At 44.8% G+C, this 13,959-nt stretch overlaps 1 protein-coding gene across 5 annotated transcripts in view; it reads left to right on the top strand.

The window, feature by feature from the left end:
• letm1 (leucine zipper-EF-hand containing transmembrane protein 1) overlaps positions 1–13,959 on the top strand; it is a 34,299-nt gene that overhangs the window by 2,370 nt on the left and 17,970 nt on the right. For all 5 annotated transcript variants that reach the window (XM_088637924.1, XM_088637917.1, XM_088637935.1 and 2 more), the window contains exons 2-3: positions 5,249–5,306; positions 6,010–6,460. In XM_088637924.1, coding sequence (XP_088494050.1) covers positions 5,249–5,306; positions 6,010–6,460 — 509 coding nt within the window. The remainder of the gene's footprint in view (positions 1–5,248; positions 5,307–6,009; positions 6,461–13,959) is intronic.

The raw sequence follows: 13,959 nt of genomic DNA on the forward strand, positions 1-13,959 counted from the left end.
AAGCCAGTGCACTCAAAATAGCTATACCAGGCTCAAGTTCTGTGTTCAAGGGGATGTGCAGCAGGAGGCAGGAACAAGCTGCCCAGCCATGCTGGTGAAGCCAGTATCTCAGGAAGCTACTGGACGAGATACCTTAGATCAGTTATTTACTATCATTTGGGTTAAATGAGCCAGATGGCGGCGTCTTGTTCGTAATGGTTCTTATGTTCTAATTTAATCTTGGTGTTCATAGCATAAAGCAGACCGAGAATGATGACATGACAGTTTGTGTAGGACTGTCTCACAGCGGTGTCTGCGTTGGGGACTTGCCCCCTGCCCTCTGTTCCGTCCTGCACTTTTGATGTCGAAGGTGAATTTTGCATGAAAAAAATGTTTTGTCAATAAAATAATTAACAGGCCAAATTACAGACACTGCAGAATAACTTATTTGACCTCATTTATCACACAATATGTTTTTTTACCCCTAAACAGGACAAATTACAGAGATCACAGTCTGTAATTTTATTTGACCCTTAAACAGGACAAATTACAGACATTACCGACTAACATATTTGAATTTATTTCTCACAGAAATTTTTTTTTGACCCCTGAAGTGTTGCTGGTGTAATTGTCTATGCAGTGTAATTATTTGGAGAGCCACCTTCCTTCTTCAGCGTTTCAAGGCCTGCAGAAAGAGCAGACTAAACTCTTTGTGTTGTGGCGGATGCACTGGTTCAGATTAATTGCCTTTACGGCAGGGCCAGCTCTGATAAATCCATGGCCAGATATTTGAAATCCTCATTAGCCTTACCCTGAGTGACAGAGCAGCTTCTCTCCCTTAGCGGTACAGAAGGGCTGTGCTATCTAAACCAGTTTCACACTTTTTTTCTCATTAGCGCAATTGCTCATTTTTCCTTTTTCCCTAGTTGAAAAAGAGAACAAAAAATGTTTTTTTTTGGCACGTTTGCCCACTTAAATTCTCTCCAGGTCTTATTTGTTTTTGCACCATGAGAGAATGAAAGTGGTCTGACAGACTGTTGTGATCCGCACTGTTGTCTACGAGTAGACATTGTGAATGCCAGTCTTTGGATGGAAAAGGTTTTTAGCCCGTCTTCCTCATCAGGGTGTTCTTTCTTGAAGCCCCTGAGTTGGTACTGAGAAGAGGCCTAGAAGTTTACTCCATTCCATCACCCCTAAAGAATACCTCAATACAAATTCGTACTGTGTGTGCAAGGGATAACAATAAGTTGTATTATATCAATAAAAATAGAAACCATAACTGGCTGCCCAGTGGTGCGGTAGGTTAAGCTGCTGCCGTATGTGTGGAGTTTGCATGGTCTCCCTTGACCATATGGGTTTTCTGTTGTTGTTCCAGTTTCCCGAAGACATGCTGTCCTTTTGCGTTGGCGTCTCCAACTTGTACCTGATATGTGTGTGCTAAAAACAGGACAGGCATTTCATCCAGGGTGTGTCCAGTGTCCTGCTCCCCTTGTGTGCCCGGTTAGGCCCCGGGCAGTTCATCATGACTCGGTTTTGGACTAAGTGTTGTTGAACATGTCTCCTCAATGACCACCGAGATCCATTATGACCAAGTAGGCAGGACCCCGGTCTGACGTCTCATATGAAAGTTCTGTCTAGAAAGAAGAGAGCCACTTCCAGTGCATGCTGCTCAATTTCTGAATGACACTAAAATGTGGGGTTTGTTTTGTATTTATTAGCCACATACCTTTAATTAATTATCTTGCAATCATTGTTTGTGTATAATGTTATGGTGTAACCCATTGAGACTGTGGCCTTGTTTATAAACTGTTGTGGAAATGTGGAACAGAACGGAAATGTCAAGCTAGTTTGAAGTTCAATTCGTACAATATTCTCACTTTATTTAAACTGAACAACCGGTTTAGTGGAAAAAAGTCAAATCAAACTGAAGAACAAACAGGCAGGAGATGTGCCATTTGTGTTTTTCGTTATACTGTATAAAATGTAAATCCTCTGTAAAAATGGAGTATAGAGAGAAAGCAACTGGGGAGATTCCCTCAGGCTAAGTCTGTGATTTCCCGTAAGAAGAGACTGTATCACGTCTCAGTCCTGGCTTGCTCAACTCAAGTGTCATGATGTGGTAAGTGGTATGTAATTAAATCAGCACCTTAGGCAGCTTAAGAAATGAGGCAGACTGAAGTCACTGGGGCTGGTATTGTTTGCTGCTCTTGACGATTGCTAGTCATACTCAGTTAATGACATTGCCCGGGCCTCAATTTCAGAAAGTCCAATACAAATGATAAGAGGTCAGTCAACCCAGCATTTAGTTTTATTGATTTTGTTGCTCTCTTAGTTTGTGTCTAGTAAGGTAAAGAACGGTTTGGAATTTCCACTCAAACCTCTCCCACGGGTCAGGGGGTCATCATCTGAGCAGTACACTTTCCACAGCAGAAGAGCTCAGGTTTTGTGGGTCATTCCAAGATCCATTTCACCTTCTGTTTACAGGTTTATCAAACGAAATTGCGAAGAAGTATTTAGCGGTGAGGTATACTTAAAATCAGTAGAGACTTCCAACAAACCTGTGTGTTTTCACGTTTTACACATTGAAGCTTTGCTGGCATTGCATCAAAAATAATAAGATGCATCTTGCTGCAGTATGCTACAGTCTGTCTTACATGGAAACAAGAGTTAGACACGTAGCACTACATCCATCCATTTCCTAACTGCTTTGCTCAGTGTAGGGGCACGGGGGAGCCAGAGCCTTACCCAGCAAGTGATGAGCGCAAGGCAGGATACACACTGGACGGGACGCCAGTCCATCACAGGGCACACAGACACACTCGCACCACGGTCAGCAGCCAGAAGCCAGTTAACACACCAGCATGGCTCTGGACTCCGGGAGGAGATCAGAGCACCTGGAAGAACCCCAGGGAGAATGTACAGACTCCGCGCAGACAGCACCCCACTGGGAATTGGACCCAGGGCCTCAGCACTGCGGGGCAGTAATGCCAACCACTTTGCCACCCCATAGGGTGATATTGTGGGTATTGCATAACTAACGGCGAAGGTTAAGTAATTAAGTGTCTTAGAGAAAAATATGCATGGTCAGAATTTGCAGGTAGTTGGTACCCACTGAATCTAAGCAGAGAATTATCCACTTAGGTTGGGATCGTGAACCTAGCAGAGTGGGGTTCGGGCTTGACAAGTACTCTGGCTCACGGCAGTGGCCACTTCTGTAATCATGGAATGGCAACGCTGCAGAGCCTGGTGAGGATGAGCCAGTAGTGGCAGTCGGTAGTGTTCTCAGTTCATTGCTGGAAATGTAATTCTGCCGTTTTCAGCTAAGAAAGCTGAATATCAAAACGTGAGCTGAAGATGTTTCCCACAGCTGGGTCACGCCAGACGCGCCTTGAAGCAGTCCACACCTGGATTGGACCTGTATTTAAAGTGTACGTTCACCTTGAAAGCAATGTCTGAAATTGGAGGTATTCCTTGCTTACCAATTCTATTATCTCTGCTAGTGACCTGTAACTTGATACTTAAAAAAAACAAAACAATCCAGCAGTCGTTTAATTAAGAGAAGATTTTGACCACCAACTAATCATTGAAAACTCATTGTGTGTTCAAATGTTTTGTTGCAAAAAAACAGAAGTTTAATAGGAATTCATATCTAGTCAAAGCGAGTCAAAGGATTTTTTGCAATACCTTTTACTGAATAGGAAATAGGCAATGCTTTTATTTTTGAAAGAAAAATGAAAAATACATGTATTGCACAGTATATTGCACTTTTAATTCTAGTATTAAAGCAGTGTTGTGGACACGTAGTGTAGTCGCAATACAGACGGCTCCGAAGTGCCCGTGGCAGTCGCTGTTTCCTGCAGGCTGTTATTCCCTTCAAAATGCTGTAACTAGTAGAGCCGTGATTGTGCTGCAGTTGTGGACGAGGAGGAGATCATGAAGTGCTGAATTTGTACATTGGGGGGAGACGGTCGTTAGCGTGAGTGATGTGCTGGGTGGTGGGCTCCCACACCGTGCTCGGGCCCGCACCGGGTGGAGAGCTCCGCGCTGGCGGGTCACGTCCACGTGTCCTGCTGGAGTTTCTCCCCCGGCCTGTGTGTCACCCCCAGAGTGAGGGGAGCCCTGCCCCACAAGGCTAGATAGTGAGTTTAAGAGCCCATGTAGTAGGTCATGCCTGCTTGTAAATAACTGCCACAGCGGGGCAGCCTCAGGTTAAGGTCTGTCTTAGTCTCTCTGTCTAGGAAATGAAGCTGTGGGCCTTTCAGTACAGCTTATTATAGTAGTTAGTAGTTACAAAAAAGTAATATGCAGTGTCATTGTCTCTGGTGAAGCGATGAGGCATGTTTAGGAATGTTTTATTGTTTTTGCTGATCATTTGTATTTAGTCTCTCCTTGCAAAACCTGTATTAATATAGTTCAGGTGGGTAGCTGCGTCAGCATGCGTAGGCTGCAAAGGAGCACACACCTGAAGAAGGCTCCACGGCCGAAACGTTGTTTTCTTCTTTTTTTTCAGCATGGAATAAACTTGTTCCTGTATTAATGCTCTTACTTGTTCCTGTATTAATATAGTCCAGACGCTTTTGTATGTGAAATATTCCTCATGTGCTTGCAGAAGAAATATCTCCTGCATGATGATCACAAAAACACTCTCAGTCAGGTCCTGTTGACGGAAGAGAACCCTCTCAAAACACCTGTCCCACTGTAGTATAACTACATGTTCTCAATAAAATGACTAAAGAAAGCAAGTATGTATAAATAAATTGTTAATTATCAGTTTAACAGTTTACCACAGAGCTGTGATGCATTACATGGGGTCTGTAAAATCAAGTTGCTAGGCTATTGGCACAGGGGAAATGTATACTTTCACATAATGTGCCCAGACAGGTGCTCCAAGCTCGGTGTGTGACGTACAGTTCACCTGAGTCTCTGCAGCTCCTCTCTCAAGCCCTTTAACAGGGCCCTTTTTTCTCCTGCCCCTCACGTCAGAGAAACAGGTGTTCAGGTAATTAGCTGAATGTGCTCTTGTCTAATGTTTGAAATTTCCTCGCTTTGTGGGCCTGTTGTTTACATATTAATAAACTGGAACTCGGCGCCAGAGAACAGTTTTTCCCTTAAACACGAAATACAGTACAATAAAAAAAGGCTTTAAACATTGCTAAAGTATTGTGCTCATATGTGTTGTATAATCTGACCTTCTTTATATCAAGTAGTGAGCATTATAACGTAATGTACCCTTGATTACAGTGCAGCTTATTTCTCTCTCTGTTTGCAGGGAAACTACAGGAAATGATGTGTTTCAGCTGCACAGCTCTGAGACTGAAAAGCCAAAGGTAATGTGTTAAAACTGACAAATAATAACGGTTCAGAAATGACAACAGGACTGGTCAGTCTGTTATTATTTAATATGGCCATGTGAGGGTTGTCAGCCAGTTCTTTCATGGCATATGATACATGCATTGACATCATCCCTAAATCCCATCATCTGACCCCAGGGTTTGGCACTGCCAGGTCTTCCAGTTCGATCGCTGCGAGACTGTTTCCGAAAAGGTCTTTATCTGGACACTCCCTTTAATAATCTGATTTGTGCAGTGAGTTGCAGTACAGCCTGGCTTTGCCGAAGACCGGTCTGTGGGAGCACATTGCCTTCAAGCGGGGGGAGGCACTTCTTTACACTGAGAGTTGTGGGAGTGTTGGACAGGCTGCCCAGCCATATTGTTGAAGCTTTTCAGGAAAAGGCTGTATGCGATCCCAGGCTCAATTACCTACTCACTACCAAACAGGCTAGATGTGGTGAAGGGCTTTTCCCATTTATAACCTTTCTGATGATCATAATGCTGATCATCTGTGAATTTCTTCGCTCATCGGCCCTGTGTCTGTTTTTACAATATGGGAAGCTAATTTAAAGTGGATAGTGGGGGTGGGGGGTTGTATTTACTGTATTTTGGAGAGCCCTGACTCCTCTTTGATAAAGCTGACGTGCAGGAAAAGAGATTCTGATTCGCCTGCTCTCCCCTGACTGCGCCTGTCCCGCAGGAATGTCGCGCTCCGGGGCAGCGGCGTCGTTCCCGCCTTGCTCAGCCCGCCCTCCTACCCAGGGGACCCGGCCCGCTCGCGGAGACTGTACTGCGGGGTGCTGGGCGCCTTCCCCTCCCGGCCCCTGGGCGGCGCTGTGACGCCGGCGGGGCCTCCGCACGCCCCGGTCCGTTGGTGGCACTGCAGCGGGCGGCTGCGCGACGACTCCAAGGTGGAGAAATCCCTGAAGTCTCTGAAGGACAAAAACAAGAAGCTGGAGGAGGGCGGGCCGGTGTACAGCCCCAGCGTGGACACGGAGCCCGCCAGGAAGTCCCTGGGACAGAAGGTGGTGGACGAGGTCATGCACTACTACCACGGCTTCCGCCTGCTCTGGATTGACACCACCATCGCCGGCCGCATGCTGTGGAGGATTCTCAACGGGCACGTGCTGTCGCGCCGGGAGCGGAGACAGGTTTGTCTGCTGCGCCTTCCCCGCGTTGCAGAGTCACGCCGAGGCGCTTCAGAGGTCAGACGCTGCCTTCGCCCGGAGAAGGTCGGCATGTAATGCCTCGTTGCCCTGCTTTTTCAGTACCTGTTCTATATCCACAGTGAAGTTGTCTGAAGCAAAAAAAGAAAAGAGTATCGGCCTGGTTAAAATGGGCGTTGACGACTGCTTTTCAAACCACAGTAAAACACAAAAATGCCCACAGTAACGTGTAAAACCTCCAATTTGCATCACAAAGTAGACTCATTTTTCAGGTATGTGTAGCGCCATATACTGTGATTCAGAACAAGGCAGCTCAGCTTCTGGTGAAGTGATGCGATCCTGTGACATTGTAAAGAAGCAGGCTTGTGAATACACCTCTTTCAGTTCAGTAGAAGTATTGCTCTTAACTTCGACAGTTTTGACAAATACTACTTACTTGTTAACTCTGCTCACGGATCACGTCGGAACATTTCCTCTGTGAGATGTCTGCTGCACCACCTGTACTTCGTCACTCATAGATCACATTACACTAGTCTTTCACAGTGACTAGTGAGCAGGAAGGGCTGCATCACATTGAGATTCGCAGGAACTCTCGCTCTTGTGACACAGGGGTTTGTGACAACATGGCGGTTAACAGGACCTTCCAAAGTTCAAGATATTTCGCTTAATTTGAAATTTGTACGTTTTTTTTCTATACCATCAATGAATTTATTTTAGCACTGAGATCTAATAGAAACTGAGAAACTGGGACTGCAGTTCCCCTTTAAAGGAAATGATTGACTGGGCTGGAAGGGCAATATAAAATCAGGAGAGCAGGAGGCACTACTTTACCCAAAGGCCTGTGGGAGTCTGGAACGAGCTGTTCAGCCATTTTGTTGAAGTCGATACCCTAGTTCTGTGGCTTCTTTCAAGGACTGGCTGGATGAGCTCTTTGGATTAGTTCATTTCTAGTTCATGTCTAGTTCATTTGGTCTTGTTTGCAACTGTTCGTGTGTTCATGAGCAGAATGGTTTGGCTTAGTCAGAGTTGATGTTACATGTGACTGGGCCCGTTGCTGTGAAGGAAAATGACCCAGGTTCAACATACAGTACCATTAAATTTGTGAGGGGCTAGATCTTCCCCCTCGCATGAACGGGCATACTACATTATTTCTGTAACAGCGCTGTTTTATTTAAAGATGAAAACTGTGCAGGTTGGTTGATCATTGTGAATCATAGCTGCCTAAGAGGGTTGCTTCTGAAATGGTCTAGACAGGCGCGATACAACTCCATGATCTTTTTGGAAATGTGGCACGAAACCTGGCCTTTGACTTTTCAATAGATCTGATTAGCCTTTAGAACCGTTTAGAAATTTGACTTTTGTTTGTGTAGAAGTGGCGTATTAAGTAAAGCTTCTTGGCCTTTGACTGAAAGGTTTGCACCTGTTGTCAACACTCCCATCCAGGTCATGGTGCATGGAAGAACTGAGATCTTTATATAGATCGTTTATACAAGTCATGTTCTGAGCTTCATTACTCATTTGAGAACCACACATTACTTCCTGAAGCGTGAGTTAGTTACACATGGGTGTGGGCCTGTTTCCTTTCTCCCTCACGCTGCCTGATGAGAGAACCTCAGCAATAGAAAGAGGATTACCAGCTTCAATATCTCTTATCACCTGCTGGGGAGCAAAGGTTCATACCCAATATGATTATTCCCCAGTGGCTATCATTAGGACTGGCTAGTGCATCAAGGCCTGTTAAGGTAATTTAGGCAATAAAAAATGTAGATCAAAGAGTTTTAGAGTACTTGTGTCAGCATGGTCATTTAACTACTATTTGAACAAACTTTTAAGGTTATTCGTTTAGATTGTGTTTGCTTGGCAAGTCCTTATTAATATACATCAGGAATTCTGTATGTGTATTTTGCCAGAATATCAAAATCCTTAGCATTAGAATACAAAAAATGACAATACTCTATCAATAATCTACTGTGTTTTACATGTAGAATTTGATATGTTGCAGGCCCATCCTATCTGCCTGAGCCTATATTTTTGTCGCAAGTTCTAAGTGAAGTGTGTTCTGGAGTAATGATTAACACAACTGTCAAGCCCATGCTGTAATAGAGCAGTCAGAAGTGTGTGTTTCTTCCTCCAGAATGTTGATTGGCATAGATGAACATTTGGCAGTTATATGAAGAAAACTGGCTGGTTAAACATGTTGCTTTTTGGACAACATGGCGGGTTTCTTTTAGAAACGCCTCACGTTCTGATGTATCAATCAATCATAACTGCATTGATTCCTCCATTTCAGGAATGAAAATGATTTTTTTTTACACCAATACAAAGTTAGTTAATATGTATATTTATTTGCGTGAGAAAACAAATATTTGTGTAAGAAAACAGATAATATACAGAGGCTTCATATCCTCTGGGAAGGGTGGGGATGAATATTTTTGTATTCTGCCACCCGGTTCCGACAGGAAAGAGTCCTGGGTCTTGTGGCTGTTAGGCAGGGCTGGCTGTCAGAGGAGTCCCGCCTGTCTGGTTCCTCTGCCCTGATGGGGACTGGGAGTATAACAGTGTGGTGTGTCTTCTGTTACCCTGGGTTTGTGTCAAATTCCGTCCACAGGGACGTCCGCTGGAAACAGGGAATAGTTGCCCTGAGAAAAAATCTGCTTCCCGGTTTTTTGAAGAGCTCATTCAAGTGCATTGAAAAGATGAGGTCTTCGTGAGCTTTTCATTTCTAGCTGCTGTGACACTCCTTGTGTGGAGTGTTTTTGTCATTTATTAGCATGAAGCACACCTCTGTCCCCGTGACGCTCACCGTGCCTGCAGGCTGAGTCTGGGAATGTGCAGTCAGGGCGAGCGTCAGCTGCCCCGTTCACAGTTCTCAGCTTTTCTTCTTGGACAGTGACAGTGTGCAACCGCACTTCCGAGTCTCAAATTCTTCTTGTCATTCTTTTTATTTGTTGCTTGATTTTCCCTTCAAAGGAGGAAACCATTTAACCATGTCCTTATTACAAAAATAAGTCAAGGTGGTGATGCCGTCTGGAGCCTCGGGAGGTTGTGCCCCTGAGGCCGCGTTTCCAGGAAATGAACTCCTCAGGCCTGCCAGGGACTCCCCTGCGTTTACAGCTACAGCACGGCTATTCAGGGCCGCTCACAGGCTCGCGCTGAAGATGTATTAGAAGATACTAGAATTCAAATACAAAGAAGGACAGTAATTCAAGCAGGTATCTGCGTCAGCATGCACAGGCTGCAAAGGAACCAGTAAAGGTCTATTCCCTTGCTGAAAAGGGAAAAAATGAAACAACGTTTCGGCTGTGGAGCCTTCTTCGGGGGGTGAAACTTTTCTCCTCTTTTCTGCGTGGAATAAACCTTTTCTTGTTCCTTTCCAAGTAAGGACAGTACCATGAGGGGAGAAAGCTCGACTGCAGGGCTGAAGGTGTTCTTGCTGTCTCACTCATTCTAAGGCTGTGGAGATCAGTGGGCCTGCAGGAAGGAAGGGTGCGCCACTGCTGCCATCAGCTGGGTCTGGGAGTTCTCGGGTGCTCTTCGGAAATCTTTTCACTAATCGCGTCACACAAAGTTAATTCTAATAAATCCTGAAATAAATGCAGTTGAAGTAGTATCCTGCACAGCACCAAATATTCAGTGACCCCTTTTTGTGTAGTTGTGATTTTGCAGCAAGGAAAAATCAGGATACTTAAATGACCCTGACACCTCTGTTGTGTTTTAATTCACTTTTTGTCTTCGTCCCTGGGTCTCCTGTTTACCTGGGGGGTTACAGTCACCACACCAGAGGTTTAGCAGTCTTATGTCTTGCAGCAGGTTGTGTTGTCTTAACGCAGGTTCCCTAACTGGCTCTGCTGTCTGGACGTCTACACTCGCATTTGCTGATAGCCTATCCTCGGGACAGCTGAGGTGTGCTAATGCTCCTGAACTTTGCTCTGCAGCAAGCTGCTTCAGCACTGTGGAGTAGGAGGACTCCCTGACACAGCCAGGACTGGCCTTGTTCCTCATTAAGCACACGATTATTGCTGCGCTGTACCCCGCCAAAGTGGTTTACATGTTTCAACAAAGCAAAGGTAGATTCATTTCTCGAAAATCGTTCACCTTTTATAGAGCTGTGCATAACCAGTTGCTTCTGAATTAGAAATGTGGTGAGTCATATTACAGGTCTGTGAAAGTGTAGCCCTGAAGCCTGATTTAGAAAGAGAGCTGTTTGTTCGTATCAATGCAGACACTGTGCACTGTTTTGCTTGTTCCAGCAGATGGGTGTGTACACAGCACATACTGGCTCGAGATTTGAAATGGATACCATCAGGGAGGTGTGATTAGTCAATTGAGGAGGTGAGGGGGAGACCAGGACTATTGAAAGTAGTGCTCTTATTTTCAATACTGCAAACACTGATCTGAAAAACAACACATTAACAATAGAGATTATAGGGTCAGTGACTCAAGGGGTGTAATACTGTTCCAACCAACATATTTTAGTTTGTCTTTGCAGTCTTTACTGACATTTACCTTCTTTCACCCAGAAAAGTGTTCAGTCTGAGCATTCTGACTATTCTCACACACAGGAAAATTGCGGAAGGAAATTGTAGGAAGCCATTCGCGGATAAACAACTTCCAGCTCTGTGGCCTGAGATTCAACACTGAAATTGAAACTAGGGTACAGGTTAGGTGTGGGTTATCATCTTGATGCTGAAGCTCCAGGACTCTCGCCACGTCTGCCTGAGAGAGCCCAGCAGCATCCCCATGATGGCTCTGCCTGTAGTAGTAGTAGCAGCAGCAGCAGCAGCAGCAGCAGCAGCAGCAGCAGCAGCAATAATAATAATGTTATTACACTTATACAGCACTTTTCTGGACACTCCACTCAAAGCGCTTTACGGGTAATGGGGACCCCTCAACCACCACCAATGTGCAGCCCCACCTAGATGATGCAACAACAGCCATAGTGCACTCACAGAACGCTCACCACACACCAGCTATCAGTGGGGAGGAGAGCAGAGTAATGAGCCAGTTCATAGATGGGGATTATTAGGAGGCCATGATTGGTAAGGGCCAATGGGGAATTTGGTCAGGACGCTGGGGTTACACCCCTACTCTTTTCGAGAAATGCCCTGGGATTTTTAATGACCACAGAGAGTCAGGACCTCGGTTTTACGTCCCATCCGCAGGACGGCGCCTGTTTACAGTATAGTGTCCCCGTCACTATACTGGGGCATTAGGACCCACATGGACCGCAGGGTGAGCGCCCCCTGCTGGCCCCATTAACACCTCTTCCAGAAGGAACCTTAGTTTTTCCCAGGAGTCTCCCATCCAGGTACTGACCAGGCTCACACCTGCTGGGCTTCAGTGGGCTGCCTGTTGTGAGTTGCAGAGTGATATGGCTGGTGGCCGTATCACTGGCCTGATACTCAGGCTTAAAATGGTGGAACTTAATAGCAAAAAATATTTTGTATTGCTCATTTTGTTACAATTAGCTTAAATCATACTGTCATTTCCAAGGCTGTACAGAAAATTGCTGTGACTCAGAGTCAGTATAATACGTCACTTTGGATAAAAGTGTATTGTTATTGTTATTGTTATTATTATTATTGTACTTCTTGTTCTTCTTCAACTACTACTATGACTTAAGTGAGCAGGAAAGTTGTAAATTCCAAACTGTAAATCTTCCAGTTGGGTTTGGCTGGGATTTAAATCAGTTCAGTGTAACTCTGTGAAGGAAATTTGGTTTATGCAGTTTCTCAAGGATAATGCATAAAATGTATGTTTTAAAACCTTTTATTATCAAAAACATTTACAGTTGTTGCATTTCATACTTTGATAAGGCGGGAGGTGAGCTGCTAATATTAATTCCTTACACTTATATCAGTGCTTGTCTTGACACTCCACTCAAAGCACTTTACAGGTCATGGGGACTCCCCTCCACTACCGGTGTGCAGCCCCACTTGGATGATGCGACAGCAGCCCATACTGTGCTCACAGTACACTCACCACAGGGCAGCTATCAGTGGGCAGCAGAACATGGTGATGAAGCCAGTTCAGAGATGGGGGTTATTAGGAGGCCCAGGTGGAGTTTTGCTGATGTGCTTATGAACAGGGCAGTTCACTTAGACTGTTTAAATGTGAATCTTCCAGCTCATCTTTGTACACGAGAAATTTTTCCTATTTATGTGTTAAAATAAAAATTTGTGTTTTAAAAAATGAGATCATTGTGCCACCGGAGTGCTGGTCTTAAAAGTGAGTAATACTCCTTGTTTGTCTGAGCTGATTTACACTGTGATGCTTTGGAGATGATTTTATGAACAGCCTCAGTGCGACTCAAGACATTTATACACAGTGTCCTACAGACATACTGAGGAGGAGAGTCAAAACTGTCATTTTTGCTCCACAGTAAAGCCATTTGACTGTGTTCATGAGATTAATTCGGTGAGAAGTACAGTATAATCTTCGGGCTAATTCCATCCATTTGATCATATTGGAGCAAAAACAACCCAACCAAATTTCAACCCGGTGATCTCAAGTGACCAGCACTGTTGGTTTAGATTCAGTTCTAAATACATTTCAGGGTGAAAGAGTCAGTATTTGGTTCTATATCCTCTAGTGTATCTTGGTCAGTAAGTAATCCATCTTTTAGTGAGTCACTACATGAGGTTTGTGACCCAGTGAGCTCACCAGACTCAGTGTAGTCATTTTGAGCTCCCGCCTGTCCCAGGGGTGACTGACATGACCAGTCCAACATGTTTAACCTTGTTCTCCTGGTGAGCTCCCTGGTTGCCTGCCGTTCTTGTTTTGGGTCACTGTCCTGCTGCGAGGTGAAGCACTACCTAATAAATATTGGAGCATTTTCTTCAACTTAAGCAGACTGAATGTATGTGTAAACTTCAGGATTCATTCTGCTCACAACAGAATGATACGGGTAGCATAAACAATAATGTTTAATGGTTGGTGTCATTATAATTAGCAGCATTTCAATCTCTTTAGGCATACTTCATTCGCTTCAAAGGGGCACGACCTCTCCAGCAGGCAGGCTGAAGGCCTATACAGTATTTAGGCCTGTACTTAATCTGGTTCAAATTTAGACGCAAACGGCGCATTTTTTCCTTTAAGCAGGAGTGCTAGGGAACATATACATTTCAATGCCTTGGAGATAATGCTCTTTTCAGGTTCTGTAGTTAAAATCCTTCACCTTAGCTGGCGTTTCCAGTGCTAATATGCAAGTGAATGAAAGTCACAGGGCCCGGAGTTCTCAGTCCGCCAGGGTGGGGGGCTGAGTCCTTTCAGGATGCGTCAGGGACCACCTGCGGCTGTGGGATTTGCGCAGGGATCCCCGCGGTTATCTCCTTTAATCTCCCCTCACCCTTCCTTTCTCCTGGGGCGCCTGGCCACGGAGGAGGAACTCTGGGTGAATTCACAAAGTACTGCCGCTGTTCAAAAACACTTCTGTCCTGGAGGATATTTTTTTGGCGGATGTAAACCACTCCATTTGATTTTGC

Source organism: Lepisosteus platostomus, chromosome 1 (assembly GCF_059453375.1).
Source record: "Lepisosteus platostomus isolate fLepPlt1 chromosome 1, fLepPlt1.hap1, whole genome shotgun sequence".
NCBI lineage: Eukaryota > Metazoa > Chordata > Actinopteri > Semionotiformes > Lepisosteidae > Lepisosteus > Lepisosteus platostomus.